The 20,307-nt window shown below is 38.4% G+C and overlaps 1 protein-coding gene across 6 annotated transcripts in view; it reads left to right on the forward strand.

Moving 5' to 3' along the window:
* The window catches only part of NBEA (neurobeachin), an 844,329-nt gene that overhangs the window by 793,654 nt on the left and 30,368 nt on the right, over nt 1-20,307 (forward strand). For all 6 annotated transcript variants that reach the window (XM_074959554.1, XM_074959563.1, XM_074959572.1 and 3 more), the window contains 2 exons: nt 17,591-17,680; nt 19,453-19,645. In XM_074959554.1, coding sequence (XP_074815655.1) covers nt 17,591-17,680; nt 19,453-19,645 — 283 coding nt within the window. The remainder of the gene's footprint in view (nt 1-17,590; nt 17,681-19,452; nt 19,646-20,307) is intronic.

Raw genomic sequence — 20,307 nt, forward strand, 5'->3', positions numbered from 1 at the left:
AAATGACTAGCATTTGACAGTCAGTATCCATGCCCGTAAACTAATCCTAGCAGGACAGTTTTGCAGGCAGCTAGTAGCGCATACAGCCTATACAATATTTATTTCTTTACTGTGGACTTTATAGTCAGTGTATTTAAATGATTTAAAAAGTCATAATGATGTGGTGGTCTTGCAGTGCTTTTCAGTTACCCTCCTTTCTGGGTTTTATATTTTAGATGATATTTTCTTCTCTTATCTTTCTTTGATCTGACAGGAACAACAAAGCATCCCTCTGGATCTGCTACAGTGAAATATGCCCACAGGAAGCAAAGTTTTCACTTTTTTCTTTCTTGCTGAAACACTCTTTGCTACTACAGAGGGCTGACATGATAGGGTTGTCAAGAACCATCAAGATAGATATATCTTTAACAAAGAGTTGGAATGGGAGCCTTTCCTGCTGGCTGAACCTAGAAAAATTATGAGGAAAAAATTAACACACTTACCATTCAAATAGAATAAAAGACTTACATAATGACACCCACTGCTAACCCTTGCAAGCATGTGCTTGTTCTTACTCTTGCTCTGAGTTATTCTTATTTCTTTTCTTTTTTCTTCTGTGATCTCTTTCTTTGATCTGACAGAATATCAAAACCACCCCTCTGGATCTGCTTCATTGAATTGTACCCACAATACTGGCCACTTACATGTTCAGTGTTGCCTAATTGCCTCCATACAAGGGATGCTCCTGGCTTCCTCTCTGGGAGTAGTCATTGTTCGAAATGATTATGAATAGTTGTGAAATAACTGAGAGATTGTCAGTGGTGTCAGTATCCACTTTTTTCCAACTTAATTGAAGGAAGATGTACAGCAAAAACCCTTATACATGCAAAAGCCCTAATGAAAATGGCAATTATTTGTTACTCACTAAGGGCTAAGCTCTGCTTTGAGGAATGTATACATGGATCCTGTTGACTTCAGCAGGAGCTCCACGTCCTCACCACTGTGAATTTGTGTCTTCCAAGCACCGGAATAGACATTTCCTTCTTTCACCACACATCCAGATTGTAGGAGAAATACCTTTATTAGTTCAGGGTGTTTTCTGTGTGTTTGCATGTGAGTATGAAGAAATTATCCTGGGAATGCCAACTTGAACAAATGAGTTTTGCCTTTAGTTATAAAAGTGGTTGTGTCTGTGATCATTCTTATCTCTTCAGGGAGTGAGTTCCAAAGTTTAGGTCCAGCTCCAGTGAAAGATCTGCCTTCTGCACTTATGAGCCTTCTCTTATTAATCAATCCATAGTTACGTTGTTTTGGTGGAACTTCACTGGTTAAAGGGATCGTGATCTCAGAGGGAGTGGCATTTGCTCTTGTTGCTAGGCACAGTGCCATAGAAGACTTTGAATTCAGGACAGATTCCTCAAACCAGTCTCTGTGTTCAATGGGGAGTCAGTATAAGTAACACATAGGCCATTTACATGAGCGAATCAGAAATCAGAATCTGATCCATAGAGTTCAGAACACAAAAATAACCTTAAAACCAAAATATTATTCTAGTATGAATACATTATTTCACACTAATTAGTGACTCTCCATTGTGCCTTTATTAAGTGAGTATATTAGAACTGATCAAATAATGAAAAATACTGATTTGTGACTATTTTCATGAATAAAAGCACTGAGCCCAATTCACTGTAATTCCTGAATCCTATTATTTGTTGTTCCTAAGTATTCAAAGAACTGAGGTAGTCATGAAAATATATGATTCCTAATACTTTGACAAATTGTAGCACAAATGATTTTATCCAAAAAGTAAAACCAAAAGTGTGGAGTTTATTTGCTACTCATTATTCCCCTGTTTAAAAAGTTTGTCATCCACACAGAGAAGGAAGGTGAGCAATGCTATCTGACTTAGATGACCCACCACACAGCACAAATAACACAGAAATGTTCGAAGTGAAGAATTTGCACATAACTCATATAGCTGATAGTTATTTGTAGATGAATTAATGCAGAAAATCAGGAGAGTTCTTGAATTAAGAAGTGAAGAAAAGAGTTCTTCACTAACCAAAAAGAGGGCTTAATTTATAATGAATATTATTTGTAATGAATAGTCATGTAACAAATGACCACTTCTAGAGAGCAAATTGATCCTTCACTTCTTATACCTCTCTGGAGCCATCTTAAAGTGTTATCTCAAAATTAGATTTGTAATCAGTACAATTCATGTGAAACAGACAATTCCACTACTGTCCAGCTTTTACTACAAAAATCTGAACAATTCAGAGCTTATATATAAAAACTGTTTCTTCATCTTCAGAATTTTTATTGCATGCTGTTGAGAGGTACTAATTATTGATTTGAAAAATTAGCAGCAAATACTTTACCAGACACTTCAAGTCATATTTTACTCAAGGTGGGAGGGGTGAAAATTACTGGCTGATGATTATAGTGGAAATAGCTAGAAGGGGCTCCTTTTTCTTGATTAGCAGATTTCAGATATATTACACAGTCATTACCACAGCATAAATTAACTATTATTCAACACATTTTGCATATATTAATTTGTTGGAGTAGATATTACTCAGTGTAAGTGTATAGCAATTTCAGTTATGGAGCTGTAAAACCAAACTTTTAAAACATTTTAAACATATTGATAATGTGCCTTTTTAATGCCATTTTGAAGCCTGGGTAGAGCATATCTATATTATAGTTTTCAATTTATGTCAAGAACAGAGAGTGGATTTTTAAAGAATATTTTGTTGGAAATAATCCAAATGTAATTATTTCTTTAAGCTCCCTGAACATTACTGTGTGTGCTTTTATTTTTTTAAACAACAGTATAGCCTACTTTAAAAAGTGAAACCATAAAACTATAACAAATATACAGACAAGTTACAGTTCTGGTCTCACAGATCGTATATTTAAGACTGACCTTTCAGCATTTGTAACTCTGTAGCACATCCCAATTAGTCCCTTTTCAGCTTTTTGTTTTGAAGGTTTTCCTGTTTTCTAAGATAGCTTTTGTGGCCTGTGGTACATGAGTTGAAGGCTCGGGGCTGACTCGTGCCTTACCAGCACTACCAGATTTCGGATGTTTCTGCCAGTATAACATGAAACAGTAGGATCTGACACAGTCTCTGCACTTTGGTCAGAGAGAAAGGCGAAGGCAAGATTTAAGGGATGTGTTAGGAAAGATTGATGAGACTTGTGGGAGAAAAACACTAGTGAGAGGATGGGACGCACAAGAATGCTCTAATATTCTCCTTTCCTTCAGTTTATACCATATACCTACAGCAAATATTGATACTCCAAAAGTTCACTATAGAATATCTTCACTCCGGTTTACTGTCACCAAAATGGAGAGGAAAGATTAGAAAAACAGTAGAGTAGAAGAGCCACATTTTTTATTGTGATTTACTGGATTTCATTAGCAAGAAAAAGTTTTCAGTCATGGGTTTTACTACTATTCTTTCAACAAGCAACTAGAAGCAGTTGAACATGACATCACATTTTAATTTTTTATATAGTTTTATTTTTATAAACCAAAAAATAACTAAAATATGGCTATTATATACTTTGATTTACTAACTGTGTCTGTTTGTGTATTCCAAGCATTAAAAAATAATGCCTTATGGTGATCATGTTTTATTTCAATAATAAACCAGAAGAGAAAAAATCACGGTTAAAATGCATTCCTTCATGATTAAATACCATTTCTTTTGTATTCCTGCAAACTCTCAAAAGGCCTGCTCTGTTATTTGTTTCTCTATTTTCTTGCTTTTTTCCTGGCTTTCCCCACAGAGTATGTTCTTAATTGTAAAGCAAGTGGAATAAAATATAGTGTATATCTCATTCGATTCAGCTTTCCGAAGTATATACGTACCTAACTCATGACGGGAGAGATTACTCATTAGTTTAGATATTCGATTAATCTTTTTTATCCCACAAGGAAGCATTCTCTAGATTTGACACTACAGCTTCATTTATTTATGTATCTACATCTGAAGATTATAATATACCAAAAATTCAAAGATGCACTTGGCCTGTAACCACCTAAAGTAAAATTAAACTATGTAAAATAAGATTACTCTGATTTGAACAAAATATTCCATTCCCTATAGAAATTACCAGAAAAGCTCTAGCACAAAAATCAGTCCCTATCGTTTACTCACAATTGCAGCTCTATTATCCTCTCTGCTTGGACTCCATGCAAACTCTACCAACAGGGCTCTCTAAAGAGAGCTGTAGCATTGGTGCCCTCTTTGGCTGCCCTAGCCAATGGAGGTGAATAAGTCCCTATTAGTTAATAGTCCATCTCTCTCTCCTGCTTTGGTGCAGTTTTGGATGTATCCTTATTAGAAAGATTGGAGGGAGTTCATTGATGAGCATCAAAATGTTGAGAGGACAGGAAAGATTGATTTACGGGCAAGATTTAAAGAGCTTGACAAGTGGTGACTGAGTAAAGAGGGGCCATAGTAAAAATCTAGAAATATCTGAAGGTTGCTATAACGAAGTAAGGTAGAGGAATTATTTAGTGTGTCACCAGAAGTGTATATCTATCGCAGTCTGGAAGGATATTCACAAAAGGAAAATGTAGGCTGAACTTCAGGAAAAACTTCCTGGCAGATGTAATTAGGCTATAAAATAGTTTCCAGAGTAAATTTTTTGAAAAGACCCATTATTTGCGTCTTTTAAAACTAGAATGAACAACCACTAGAAAATATAGGGAACAATCTTGCATTGGCAGGAAGATAGACTGGATGATCTAAAACTTTTCCATCAGTAACGTCTATTCTGCGGTGTAACACTGCCAAGCCTGTAATGACCATAGTGTGAATCCAAATGTACTGGCAGTAACTCTGTCACAATGTCAGTCTGTGTGATGAGTTTACTGTTCTAATTAGATTGGCTCCCATCATGATCCATTGCATTTTTAAAATTGTTTTTTCTTTTTTTATAACTTGTCCTTAGCTTTCAGGCCAATGACTTTTTTGTGTATAAACTTAAATTAGCGGTTTATTAAGAGGACTACATTAAAAAACTTACTTCATTATCAGGGGAAAATTTTCATTATGGCCAGATTGGTTCCTTAGAAGATCATCATTGTTGTAGTCTGTCTGGAAAATCTGATGAATTCAGGTTCCTCTACTGATTTGAATGGACTGGAATCCATAAAAATATGATGCAAATGATGTTAATAGGTATGCTCAGCAATCATTATTTATATATTATTATCAGGGGCCTTCGTTTATTGCAGTTTTGCTACCACAACAACTGGCATGGAATTTAGAGCTTGTCAAAGATGTTAAACAAATAATGGCAGCAATACTCACCCGTCTCTTTTTTTTCTTATATCACCTACACCTGTCCTGTCTTTTATTCTTTTTGGAAATACGAATTAGTGCTTATTAACTCAAGTTCATGACCATCTTCAAAAGTGGGAAGGGGAGAGGAAAGGATGGTCAGGAGAGGAAAGAAGATTGAAAGAGAAATAGAACATTAAAATGGCATGGGGGAAATTGAATTGGAGACATAGTGGAAAAGGAAAAGGAGAATAAAGAACAGAGTTGATGGAGATAAGATCAAAGAAAGATATGGAGACATTTAATTTGTTTTAATTAAATAAAGAAAATGACTCCCTCTCCAAATGTGTCCTGCAGAAACTTTTCATCTTTTTATTGTTAATTTTAAATTATTTTTAAAGCTCACATTTATGCTTTTAAAATATAAAAATAGTTAGGACAGCTATAAGCAAGCACTGTTAAATCTCACAGCCACTGAAAAACATTTTTAATTAGAAAAGAGTGGGTAAAGTTTCACAGTCTAATTGAAACCTCCTGCTGGTATTACTATAATAATATTGTGTTTTTATGGGTAGGGTGCCCCTTCCCAAAGGCCTCAGAGCACCTAAAAAACAGTCTTAAGCAAAACCAAAGGCAATAGGGTCTATCAAATGGTACTAAAGTTGGTGCAGACACCAAAAACAAAACTCCTCCCTCTAACTCAGCCCCAAACATACAATTAAAGAGCTCTCAGATAGCATACAGAAAAACCTCACCAATCTGCAGCATGGGGAGGGATCTCTGGTTCAGATTAGTACAAATCTAGGGGGTTAGACAATTTTGGTAACATCACACTCCATTCAAACCGGCAGAGGCAACACCATGCCAAAGCCTTGGCTTCACTCCCACCATTCATTAAGGCCATGAAACAAGGTCAGGGGACTTAGAGTTCTTCATCTTCCTGGCTCTTGCTGATGCAACAATTGAGGGAACAGCAGGGCTAGGCTTTCACTGCTTCTGTGAACTTCTGGGCCTTAGGAGTGCAGAGGCATTCAGTCACCCATCTTGCAGGATCAGGGAAGTCTTTAAAAAGACTGCAACTCTCCCATTTCATCTGTGGCCATCTTTTCAACTACTTGCCACATTTGGACCAGCATCCAGCAATGTGTAATCAAAGATGGATGCTGCTGCTTTCTAAAGTGAGTGGAGAAGGGAAAGTGGCACTCAGTTCTGCTCCTTCCTCTTTCTTGTCCAAAAATGTGAGGGGAAGATGGAAAAGTGGGGAGGGGGCAGCTCCAGCACAGCCATTTTTTTTTTTAGACTACACCGACCTGCAAGTCCCCCTCTTGGAAGACAAAGTGGAGGAAGAGGCTTTGAGAACAATGTGGCAACAGACATTTTTAAGACCTCCTCACCCCATTCCAGACTACTAGCCATGTATCTCATCAGTCGTTCAGCAAATAGAAGCAGGTGAAAAGGGTGTCGCTAGGAGTAAGTAGTGCGATGAACCTAAGAAGCTAAGGGGGAGAAAGGGAGAAAATGAAAGAGGAGAGAGATAGGCAGGGACAATGTTATGCAGGGCTTTGGAATTAAAGATGCGGAACTTGAATGTGATGTGGAATTGCAGAAAAGCCAGGAAAGGCAGAAGTAATCAGAGCATCCAGGGAGGATGATGTTCTAAGTAGCATCTTTTAATGAACAAGCGACTCAAGTGGTAACTTGCTGGAATTGTACAGCAGGGAGCACACAGAGAATATTTTTATTTTATTTTATTTTTATTTCTAAATACAAAAAGATGCTTTTCTGTAGTTGTAGGAGCCTTCTGCCCTTCATTACAGTCACAAAAAATAATAAGCCCCATTCTCAATCCACATCAGTGAAACAATGTCCATGTGTGTAGATTGCATTGAAGGATGAGGACCTTTAAGAGGAGCTGATTAATAGAATTAAACACCTGAAGGGAAAGATCATATAGTCTGACCACCTGCACAACATGGAACATAGAGCTTCCCCTAGTAATTCCTGCATCGAGCCCCAGGAATATAACCATAAGTTTTGGAGCCTGGGCAATGAGGAGGACTTTGACGTCTGTTATCTGATGTGGGTGCAGGCTGGGTGATGAGAAACTGCCACCTACATTCATCTAAAATCAAATTCCAGGGTAATTCCCCCTTTCTAATTTGAGTAACAAGAGGAAAGTGATTTTTGGGTAAAATTATCGATTATCTGAAAATGGAATATTCTGATTGACCAACTTTCACAATCTTACCTGTTCTTGACACTAAAATATACCATTAATGAATTATTTTATCTGGCTTGTATTAGAGTTAGCAGAGAAATCCTCCTCTAATGTACTGTACTCGGCCGTTGAATGCTCATAGAAAGTAAGGTTTTCCTTTATAAACTTAATACACATTCGGGTGGATGTTGAAAGATCAGGTTTTTTTCATTTGGCACAGCTGCAATGAACAGAAAAGTGTTTCAGTAAATTTTATCATGGGACAGGAATTATACATGCGCATAATATAAATTATGGCTTTAGATCTTTTATAGCACCCACTAAATATATAATTCTGTAACATTTGTAGAAAATCATATTATATAAAATTACAATAAGGAGCAAATTGCTTTTGCTTTGGAGAGGAATTTTTTTTAAAAATTGAATAGAATTCTTCAAAATTTTGAACAACTTTATCCAGCTCAAATTTGCCCTCATAGTGGCTGAGCGGCAATGAGTCCACAAGCCTCATGGATGGTCTACCCATTGAGAGGCTATGGTTGCATGACAGCTGAGACTGCACCATGTTCTGTGTAGGCACTGGTCCCTCAGAAGTAGTTACATAATGTGTGTTTTAACATTGCACTTCCAGCCAAGTCTGCCCCCTTTGTAGGGGTGGAGTCTCTGATGACTTGTATAGCTGGCCACAGCCATGGTGGAGCCTAGCTCTTCCTCCTATCTCAAAGTGTGTGGAGTAGTGATCCTCAAGAATGGAAAGTTGGGAGAGCTAAATGGCTCTCACCCGGCCTCACCATCTCAATTAAAAGCCGTCCTGGGTGCCCAGGGGGCATCTTGCTGCCATTGCTGCCTCACTCTCTCTCTCCTTGTAATTCAGGTATGTTGACCTATGTTTCTAGGATGCTGTGGATCTGACCAATCACTGTTCTTCTGCATTAGGAGGGAATATTTTCCAGTGGGCCTAATTGTAGGGTGTCCAGAAGGTATTTCACCTTCTTTGCAGCATCATGATGGCACCTTCTAGTTTAAAAGGAGTAAGAATGGGAATTTTAATAGTAGGAAAGACATATAGGAATGTTAAATTTGTTGTAACTTGCCACGGTATCCATAGGCAGCTGGTGAAAATATTCTTGGGGGGAGTTAAGCCTTCCCCCCCACACTCACCCCACAGCCATTTCTTCTGTCCTGTAGGTCTGCACTGCTCCCCGCTCCAGCCTGTGGGCTCTCACTGCTCACAGATTTGGAGGAACCCACCACAGCATCACTTGATGCATCTATGTGTATGCAGACAGCGCCCTCCCCATATGATGCTCCACCCCATCCCATTTCTTGCCAGAGGCTGATGGGGTAATCAGGGGGCTGATGGGAACATGGTTTGGTGGAAGCAGAGGGGTTGATGTAGCAGGGGATGATAGGGTCTGAGGAAGCAGGGGGATGATGTGGTGGAGGGAATAGTGGGATATGATTATTATCAGAGTATGAACATGCCATTTCTTCTGAAGGGGAGCCCTCATGGAGTAGTCAGGAAGAAGAGCACCTCCATGGAACTGTTCCCACCCCCTTAGAGCTGTCAGGAAGAGGAACCCTCTCCCAAGTCCCCCTCTCATGAGGTTGCCTTCGCTCCACATGGAGCAATCAGGATGAAGAGGACTGCCCTTTGGGGGCAGATAGTGATTTACTCACCTGAGAGCTCAGAACAGTCCTATTGGCTTCACTCAAGGTCTCCAGCATCACATGGAGGGGGAGGAAGAGTGACAAACATTTTAAGGTGGTGTTCTAGCCTTACCCTTTACCTTGTTGGCAAGTTAATATGAGCGGGAGGGAGAAATGTCTTTGGGCTTCACTGCCCATGTGTGTGTTGCGGGGAATGGCCACTTCCTGAAGTGCCAGGGCATAGCACCATCCTGGATTCCAAGTGCATGAATGGCACTCCAGAACACTCTTGGAGCACTGTGCTCCTGAGACGGGGGGGGGGTCTGAGCCCCCTATAACCTTAGCCACCCACTGCCTATGCCAGTATCCAGTGGAGATGAAGGTGGTAATTGTCAGCTTCCAGAGACTCAGGATGCAGCTGTTGGACCTTTTGCCTGTAAGGGCTTTAATCTTCACAGACTGAGGTCCCTCTTTGTACCCTCTTTTCCACTCACAAAAGGATGGCAAGAGGATTTAGTGGTGGACTGAGCCGTACAGGTTAGGCTGAAATGGCTCAATCCCAAATTATCAGTTATTTGGTTTGAGGCCATTTAATCTCACACTCTATCCAGTAAAATACCTGGGCCCCTCCCCACAGTTAAATTATTAAAGTTGTGGCCTGTCACTTAAATCCACCCCTGAGCCCATGTTTCATTCACTTGATCAAATAACCAACTGCACTGAAGAATCCAGACTAGCTGAGTCACTGCTTGTTTGTAAAATGCAACCCTTCTTCCCCTCCAAATGTGCAATAATAAAACAGAAATCAATATTCTTAACCTAATTTATCAAACGTCCTGAAGATACTGATGCCATTTAACAGCTGTAGACGCAAATAAAAAAGCAATATCTCACACCATTAGTACAAAACAATAACATTTTCAGGCTGTGTATGCTATCCACCAATGGGCTGTCAATCATGTTTGCTCTGAAGAACAGAGTGCTTAGGGGCTGTTAATCATGCTGGCTGTGTGAGAGAACACATTAAGAAACACTATGCCACTATTCACTGAATACAAAGATAAACATATACAAAAACAAATACAGATTAAAACAATGAGGAATCCGGTGGCACCTTAAAGACTAACAGATTTATTTGGGCATAAGCTTTCGTGGGTAAAAAACCCAATTCTTCAGGTACATGGAGTGAAAATTACAGATGCAGGCATTATTATACATGAAGAGTAGGGAGTTACCTTACAAGTAGAGAACCAGTGTTGACAGGGACAATTCAATCATGGTGGATGTAGTCCACTCCCAATAATGAGGAGGTGTCAATACCAAGAGAGGGAAAGTTGCTTTCGTAGTGAGCCAGCCACTCCCAGTCCCTATTCAAGCCCAAATTAATGGCATTAAATTTGCAAATGAATTTTAGTTCTGCATTTTCTCATTGAAGTCTGTTTTTGAAGTTTTTTTGTTGAAGTATGGCTACTTTTAAATCTGTTATGGAATGTCCAAGGAGATTGAAGTGTTCTCCTACTGGCTTTATGTTACCTTTTCCTGATGTCTGATTTGTGTCCATTTATTCTTTTACGTAGAGATTGTCCGGTCAGGCCAATATACATAGCAGAGGGGCATTGCTGGCACATGATGACATATATCACATTAGTAGTTGTGCAGGTGAATGAGCCCCTGATGGCGTGGCTGATGTGGTTGGGTCCTCTGATGGTGTTGCTAGAGATATGGGGACAGAGTAGGCAATGAGGTTTGTTACATGGATTGGTTCCTGGGTTAGTGTTTCTGTGGTGTGGTGTGTAGTTGCTAGTGAGTATGTGCCTCAGGTTGGGGGGCTGTCTGTAAGCGAGGACTGGCCTGCCTCCCAAGGTCTGTGAGAGTGAGGGATCGTTTTCCAAGATAGGTTGTAGATCGTTGATGATATGCTGGAGAGGTTTTAGCTGGGGGCTGTACATGATGGGCAGTGGTGTTCTGTTGTTTTCCTTGTTGGGCCTGTCCTGTAGTAGGTGACTTCTGGGTACTCGCTCTGTCAATCTGTTTCCTCACTTCCCCAGGTGGGTATTGTAGTTTTAAGAATGCTTGATAAAGATCTTGTAGGTGTTTGTCTCTGACTGTGGAGCAAATGCGGTTGTATCTTGGGGCTTGGCTGTAGACAATGGATCGTGTGATGGAAGCTGGAGGCATGTAGGTAATCTGTTAGTGGGTTTCCAGTATAGGGTGGTGTTTATGTGACTGTCACTTATTTGCACTGTAGTATCCAGGAAATGGATCTCTTGTGTGGACTGGTCCAGGCTGAGGTTGATGGTGGGGTGGAAATTGTTGAAATCATGGTGGAATTCTTCAAGGGCATCCTTCCCGTGGGTCCATATTATGATGATGTCACAATGTAGCACAAGTAAAGAAGGGGCGCTAGGGGACAAGAGCTGAGGAAGCGTTGTTCTAAGTCAGCCATAAAAATGTTGGCATACTGTGGGGCCATGCAGGTACCCATAGAAGTGCCACTGACTTGAAGGTATAAGTTTTCCCCAAATCTGAAATGGTTGTGCGAGAGGACAAAGTCACAAAGCTCAGCCACCAGGTGTGCCGTGTCCTCATCAGGGATACCGTTCCTGACAGCTTGCAGTCCATCCTTGTGTGGAAAGGGCTTCTACATCCATGGTGTCCAAGATGGTGTTTTCAGGAAGATCACCAATGCATTGTAGTTTCCTCAGGAAGTCGGTGGTGTCTCAAAGATAGCTAGGAGTGCTGGAAGCGTAGGGTCTGAGGAAAGAGTCCAAATAGCCAGATAATCCTGCTGTAAGAGTGCCAATGCCTGAGATGATGGGGCATCCAGGGTTTCCAGGTTTATGGATCTTGGGTAGCAAATAGAATACCCCTGGTCGGGGCTCCCGGGGTGTGTCCATTTAGATTTGTTCCTGTGCTATAGCAGGGAGTTTCTTGAGGAGATGGTGTAGTTTCTTTTGATATTCCTCAGTGGGATCGGAGGATAGTGGCCTGTAGAATGTGGTGTTGGAGAGTTGCCTGGCAGCCTCCTGTTCATAATCCGACCTGTTCATTATGACTACAGCACCTCCTTTGTCAGCCCCTTTGATTATAAGAGTTGTTTCTTGAAGCTGTGGATGGCATTGCGTTCTGTACGGCTGAGGTTATGGGGCAAGTGATGCTGTTTGTTCACAATTTCAGCCGGTGCACGTCTGCAGAATCACTCTATGTAGAAGTCTAGTCTGTTGTTTCGACCTTCAGGAGGCGTCCACGCAGAATTCTTCTTGTAGTGTTGGTAGGATTAATTTCAGATTACAGATTAATTACAGATTAATTTCACTGCAGTATTAGTGGTTTGCTCAAATTTATTAATTGAAGTCACAGAATCCCAATCATTCAATCGGATGCCACTTTATTAACATACATAACTAACCAACAAATAGTGCTTAAGGACAAGTAGCCTTTTCAAGTTACCTTTGGGACAGATATCCCCTCATTCCTTCCCTTTCTCTATGCAATAGATGGTGATACGAATTATTAATAATAATAATTAATTAATAATCCTCCCCCAGCTCACCAAGTTAGGGCTCAGTCTCCACCCATGCAAACTGAGCACTGGATTTTGGCATAACTGAAGGGACTTTGCAAAAGGAGCAGATGGATCATATAGGACAAAATTTCAGTGGCCTCAACAGTATCCTAGGAATTAACAATTAAAGAAGTGCAGAAAAATTAAGTCAAACGTAATGAAGCTTTGGTGAAATAAGATATCCTAGAAAGCTTAACTGAACCTGGCAGTAGTCTTTTCTGACATTAGAATAATTGACAAATGGGAAGAAAATGAAGTAACTCTGTAGCCAGTAACGTCATTGTTTTATTATTTGTAAATAAAAATATAAGTAATTTTAAGAAATCCTCCCACTCCTTCCATGCTATTTAGTTGTCTGTAATTACATGCATTAAAGTGATTTATGCTTCATGTTTTACATAGGCAGCGTTGGTCATTATTATCAAAGAGGGGCTAGTTGGACTAGATGGACCAGTGGCTTCTTCCTCAATAATAGTCCCTGTGTTTCTCCATGTTCATCTTGAAAATATATTGGAGGAAAATAACTAATAAAAAGCCATTATACCATAAAATGTTTTTGTTTGTGTTTACAAGTTCAGTCAGTAATGAAGAAACTTAAGGTTTTGGGTTTTTTGACATTTAATAAATGTGCCCTTTTTACCTACTACACTCAAAGAAACAAAGATTCCCTCTGCCATTTAATGGAAGAATTGATTTCTGTTTCTTTTATGTGAAAATAAATACTCACCCAAAATGCCAAAGTCAGGTCACACTAAGAGAGACAAACATAGTTGCATGTTCATTCTTCTGGATGACAATAGGGCTTGATCCTGAAAGGTGCAAAGCACCTTCAGCTTCCCAGTGGCCTGGCGTATGTCGAGCATGTCTGTAAATGTGAAAATATAAACACAAGCATCTATTGCTCATGAGCAAAATACATCATTTTTAGAGTATTACTTATTGTAACCAGGATGTGTCTATATTGATGTGCATCCAGGGCTATGTACAACATGTTTATCCATTATCTACTCTAGGAGAAGCAATATTTTTATTTTGAACATTATAAAGTTACATTTCTCCTGGTTATATAAATGAGGATCTTTGAGCTGGATGTCCTTTTCAACTTGCAAATAGCCGGTAATTTAGCAGATTCATTTTGTTTCCTCAGTCAGACCTGTGAAATACAACTAACAGCTTTGGGACAAGTATCCCCTAATTCCTTCCCTTAAGACCTTGTTTTATCTTTCTGTGATATAAAAGCTTGACCATACACTACCAAATGCTCCCTAAAGTGTTTGAGTACAAATCTTGTTTTATGTATGGTAAAACAGCAGGGAGTCTCTATTCAGTTCCTCAAATTGCTTTCCTGCAATGCCTTACTAAGTAAGCTAACACTAATATAATTGTAGTTTTGCTGTTTCACTGTTTCAAAGGCTTTAAATTTGGTAAGCTAGTGCTTTCCGAGCTAATGCTCTTTCTCCATTGAGGACATTTTGAAGGTGAAATAAAAGTAAATGTAATTCTATAAGAAAAATATTAAATTAGCTAGAAGATTGTGTGTTTCAAGGAGTGATGGTAGTGCTTTGTACATTGGTACTGAGGACTTGGTGGATGGGAGAAAGGAAGATGATGCATTGGAATAGAATTTTAAGGAACATTATACAAAGCAAGAGATGTGATTATTTAGAAAAAACAATTCTATGCCTCTACAGGTCCTGTGATTAATTTGAAATACTGTAAGTGCACTGCCAGTTATATAAAAATTGTTTATAATAGCTATTTCCTATTCCTGCCTGTTGCTTGAATTACTAGAGATGTTCTGGGGAATCTGCTTTTGATCTGTGTATGCTATGATCTAGTAAACTGAGCCCAGGGCTAGGAATCAGGAGAACTGTGATCTATTCCCAAATTTGCTGCAGATATGCTATGTATCCTTAGGCAAGTCATTTAACCTCTCTGTGTCTCAGTTTTCACCTCATATATAAAATGGGAATGATAAGACTTATCTACCTTTCTAAAGTATTTTGAGCTGTGTGGAAGAAGAAGAGCTACAGACCTGCAAATTCTTATTATTTATGGTGCCCCTTGTGCAGTAGCATAATAATGTTACATGCATTTTAACAAAAGCTATTTATATAGTTTCGTTTCCTTAAAAAGTTCCAAACATTGTTTTAAAAAAAGACATTTTCTCAAGCAAAAGATAATACTTATCATTCACAGAGGGATTTAGGATTGTTTTGGGTTTTTGTATTTAATATCTTTGTGAGTAGAAGCTGACAACAATACCCAGTATTGTATGCATCCGATGAAGTGAGCTGTAGCTCACGAAAGCTTATGCTCAAATAAATTGGTTAGTCTTTAAGGTGCCACAAGTACTCCTGTTCTTTTTGCGAATACAGACTAACACGGCTGTTACTCTGAAACCTGTTTACAGATTAAGACCTTGATCCTGGTACTCCTTCAATTCACTGCCAGGATTACCAGTAACTTCATTGTTTTCAAGATCAGTAGCATAAAGTAAAGGTAGTGAACATTTACTAGAACATCTTTAGTTGTAAAATAATGGATACTGTTGACAGGTAAGTTTTAAGTGTCCATCTCTTGTCATCTGAACAAGTCATCCTGGTTTTCCACGGTATTCTTCCTTTCTCCATCCTCTGCTATCATAAATCTTCTTGAACTGCCAGGCAAAGTCAAAAACGTTTATGTAAATTGACTTTATAGTTGAACAATCAGAATATTCCTGAGACCAGGCAACATGAGACCAAATGAGTGAATTAGAACTGGGCATCAGTTTACAAAATGTAATAATTAATTTCAGTGCTTCTACAAGAGGAGGAAAGTATCAGTAATGCAACCATTATAAAAGCTGGTAGAGGAATGTATGTTTTGTGATCAATATTGGTAGTAAATATAACAACTCACATTTGTATTTCAAAATATGATTCTTAAAAAGCACTATTGTAATAACTTTGATAATTGTCTGAACCACTGATAAGTGGGAGTTATTTGCTTCAACTGATTATTACCAGAGTTGCATGGAAGCCTGCATATCCCACTATGTCTGGCATTAACTGTTGCTATTAGTCCTTGTTTACACTTATGAACACCAAATTCACACAAATTAAAGCAAAAAATAAGTGTTGTTACAGAGTAACATGCATAATATAAAATACTATGTCTGTGTTGAATTGAATCAAGTTTCTGTGTATTTAAAATACAGCTACAATGGAAACTTGCCAGTTTGCACCCGTGTGTGATCCTGCAAGATGCTGAGCTCCTATTAGGAGATGAAGTCAATAGAAACTGAATGTGCTCCTCAGTTTCTAGGTGATACTCAGCACCTTGCAAGATCAGGCCCCAGGAGACCCGCTGCAAACTAGCCCGTTCTGTGAATTAATGAGTGAGTAAGCAATTATTATAAAAACATGAATAACGCATCACAAAATGGACTTTATTCACTCAGGGCCTGATCCAAAGCCCACTGAAGTCAATGGAAAGTCATCCATTGACATCAGTTAGACTTTGTCTTAGATTCTTATTTTGTCAGTATATTATTTATGATAATTCATTGAATATTAGAAATATATTGCAATAATATTTTGTAAATATTACCAAAAGTTTAGGAAATGTCCCTGTGGCATCTATTACAGCCTCTTTTTTGAGAAATGGGGAGAGGCCAACAGTTGTTGTGTGTGGATTATAAAGAGTACATTTTATCAGACTGCACATTGAAGAGGTTCTACTGCCTCTTAAATTGTTTTAGAAGAAATAATATAATTTATCAATGGGGTTTATATTTTAGGGGGCTTTTTCAGGTGCTGTTTTCTTTGCATGCTAAGGTGAGAAAATCATTGACGCAAACAAGAAAATTATTTAGGGCACAGTCCTTTCAAATATATGGGTATATACCACTTAGTATTTTTTAAAATCAGCTGCTTAACTTAAAGTGTAGTTCTGGATTTTCTGAAATCCACTGAAATGCAGCCTGTGTGTCTGAAAGGCATGTAGAGTTCTTAAATAGTATCATTAGTGGAGACAGCAATAAAAAAATTGCCAGCAATTGTTTTAAATATAGCTTAAAAACAGTTATATGTCTGAGTGGGTTGTGTAAGTGGTTGAAACATTTCGGTCTGTGGGCCAGTTTCTGCTGTTTATGGAGTTACTCAGTGTCATATACTGGGAGCAGAATTTGGTCCTGAAATTTAAAGTTGAAATTACTAATTATATATTTCATGGTTTTACAACAGTCGATATTCTGTGGTATAAAAACTGATCCAAAATAAACACAAAAACTAAATATTGTCTTATCTGGTAAAAGAATACTACCAAGAAGTTAGATGATTATCTAAAGACTTTTATTGTAACTCCTGTAGCTATAGTATCTTGAAACAATATATTTCCATTATTTTTTTATTTTTAACTACTGTGTTAGTGAAATTGTGATTATTTTTTTCTTATACATTATCCATGAATTTTATTTCTCAATTTGCTTTCCCCCTCCTTTAAGATCCCAGAGGCGTATTTTATTAGAGATCCTCATACTTTCCTCCTTACAAAGGACTTTATTAAGGTATATGTGTTGTATTTGGTGCAAAGAAATCTCTCAAGACCCTTAACTGCATGTCCTCACAGGTTAACATTTTCACATGTAACCCCAGCTACTGGAAATAAGAATGGTTATTTGGTTAACTGAAGCATGCTTGAAAGGAGAAGCAAAGCTTGTCTACAAAATACTAACACTTGGATGAGTCTGCAGCCTGAGAGAAGAGCACCCGGTGAATTTTCTGGACTTTTTTCATGGCTGACTTAGGATTTGCTTGCATTGTCAAATAGTGTGTTGACCTATCTCTTTGATGCATATTGATTATGACAATCACTCTCCTTTCCCTGCAGGCCATGGAGGCACAGATACAGAACTTTGGACAGACGCCATCTCAGTTGCTTATTGAGCCACATCCGCCTCGGAGCTCTGCCATGCACCTGGTGAGATATAACTGCTGGTTGGGAATTTATTTCCTTTCAACCTGAGGATCCTTTATAGGTCATAAAATACCTATTTAAGTAACACTTTCTTTTCATGCCCTGAGTTGCCTACAATGCCATAGCCCTTACTCTGTGCAGAAATTGCATGCAGGCTCTTAAACAGCAAGGTGGAAGTTGGAATAGCTCTAACTTCCTACAGTCACTGACTTCTGTTGCCCAATCTTGGATTCAAAAACTGCTATCTTCATAAATATGTATTTGCTGATTATAACCGCATGAAATAAAAATGACTGCATGCTTTTCTCATATTAAACATTTTGTTTCAAAAAAAGGGGGAAACGTTCCAGAGTGATTTATGAACATTGGCTGCTTGTCATGAATGAAGAAATGTAGTTCAAATCATGCTGGAACCCTTCTGTCCATTCCTGTGAAAGAACACATCATGTCCTTGTAATTTCAATTTGAACTTCAGCATTAATTACCAACGCACTCTTTTATGTGCTCATTAGAGAATTATATTATGTAGCCAAAGTGAAAAATACTGATATCTGTCTCTATTAGCGTCTTTGGTGTAAACAGCTGAGGGCAAGAAACTTCCTATGAAGTTTCAGTAAATAGATCATAATATTTTCATTAGCTTTCATAGTTTCCATTACACACAAGGAAAATCACATTGTGCAAATGGCAATTCCTCTGGAAATTTTAGTTTTGCTCTTTTTTAAATTAAACAGTATCTGCAAATTTACATGATAGCTAGATATTTTAGATCTTTAAAATGTAGATAATGTATTTTAGACAGCAGTTTAAATCGATAGATTCAGAAAAGCAAACGATTACTTAAACTTCCTAGAATTCATCCTAGTTGATACAGCAGTTAATTTATGAAGACATCTAATACATTCAGACTGGGCTTCAAGAAGCAATGAACTTAAATTGCAGCAGGTTGGACATTAAGAAAAACTTCCTAACTGTCAGGGTGGTTAAGCACTGGAATAAATTGCCTAGGGAGGTTGTAGAATCTCCATCATTGGAGATTTTTAAGAGCAGATTAGACAAACACCTGTCGGGGTGGTCTAGATAATTAGTACAGCCACCAGTGCAGGGGACTGGAGTAGATGACCTCTTGAGGTCCCTCTTGAGGTCTATGATTCATATAATCTCACTGATAATAAAAATGTTACTAGCCATGAAAAAAAATTATGTTCTACCTACAGAATCATGACCCTGATTTTATAATCATTTATACTTTTAAATATGATTTGTAAGGAATTAAAAAGTAAAGTCAATTCATGTAGTTTTCTCTAAAGGATTAACTTAAATCTATAATACATTAGAAATATAACTAATCATCTGTGGGATTTCTGAGTTCCTCCTCTAAAAATTCTTGTTTCAGCCATTGGACTTTATACAATTTTATATTTTTGATGTAATAATGGGTTAACTGACTCTTCTATTTGACTCCTATCTACAGTGTATGAATATTAACTGTTCTGATCATTTTGTATTTTGATTTTTTGAATTAATGCTGATTTATCATTTTACAACCTGTAATGATAACCTAATGGACCTTAACCATACCTCTTCTCTATTTGTCCTCATGTAATGATCCAGCAATAGTTTTCCCTCCTATATTGCTAGTGCAGATAGCATTGTTTTCCCTGTATGTACACGTGTTTGCCTACTCACTTTAACCTTGTTTTCCCTCAGACCTCCTCACTAATTGTGTTATCCCTTCTGTTTTCTTCTGCTCTCTTCTCCTTTCTACTCAACAGTGTTTCCTTCCACAGAGTCCACTCATGTTTAAAGATCAGATGCAGCAGGATGTTATAATGGTGCTGAAATTTCCATCAAATTCTCCTGTCACACATGTGGCAGCCAACACGCTTCCCCACCTTACCATTCCTGCAGTGGTAACTGTGACTTGCAGCAGACTTTTTGCAGTGAATAGATGGCACAACACAGTAGGTATGTGCTCATAGATAGATCTCTTATTTAAACGTTCTGTACGCAGTGCATCTTATTTAGTTTCAAGTGGAGTAGCTGGGTTAATCCCACTCGCCTACAGATAGGCAACAAATTTTTACCCATTTATCCATGTGTATATTGAGTACTCACAGTGTCCATTTTCCATGGTATCACTCCAAGAAGCACCCTCCCTAAAGCCACCACGTGAGCTTGGCAGCCAATTGCTTTGTGCTACATCGGTATCAGTCTTTGATGTAACATTTTTGGGACAGTACTATTATTCTTGACACCACATATATAATATGCCACAATTTTCAGGAGTACATAGTACTAGCCTAGCTAGTATGTGTGTATCACTGCTCACTATGTGAGGGAGTGTCAGCTATGTTCAGATGTCTGTCACAAGAGCCAATAGTACAAGCAAAAACTAAAGGACTATATTCCTTGGCTCCGCTTACAGTGTGTCCGGTATGGGTGAAGTAGAAGAACTTAATGATTGCCCCTGTGAACAACTAAGTGGTCATGGATCTATTTCAACATTCCCTTCTATTCTAAATGTTTCTGTGCTCTGTCACTGTGCAATACACATGTCAATGGTGATGCACAGCTATCTGGTTAAAGGTAGTTTAAACAAATCCAGGTATCTGACTTATCATTACCTT

Source organism: Natator depressus, chromosome 1 (assembly GCF_965152275.1).
Source record: "Natator depressus isolate rNatDep1 chromosome 1, rNatDep2.hap1, whole genome shotgun sequence".
NCBI lineage: Eukaryota > Metazoa > Chordata > Testudines > Cheloniidae > Natator > Natator depressus.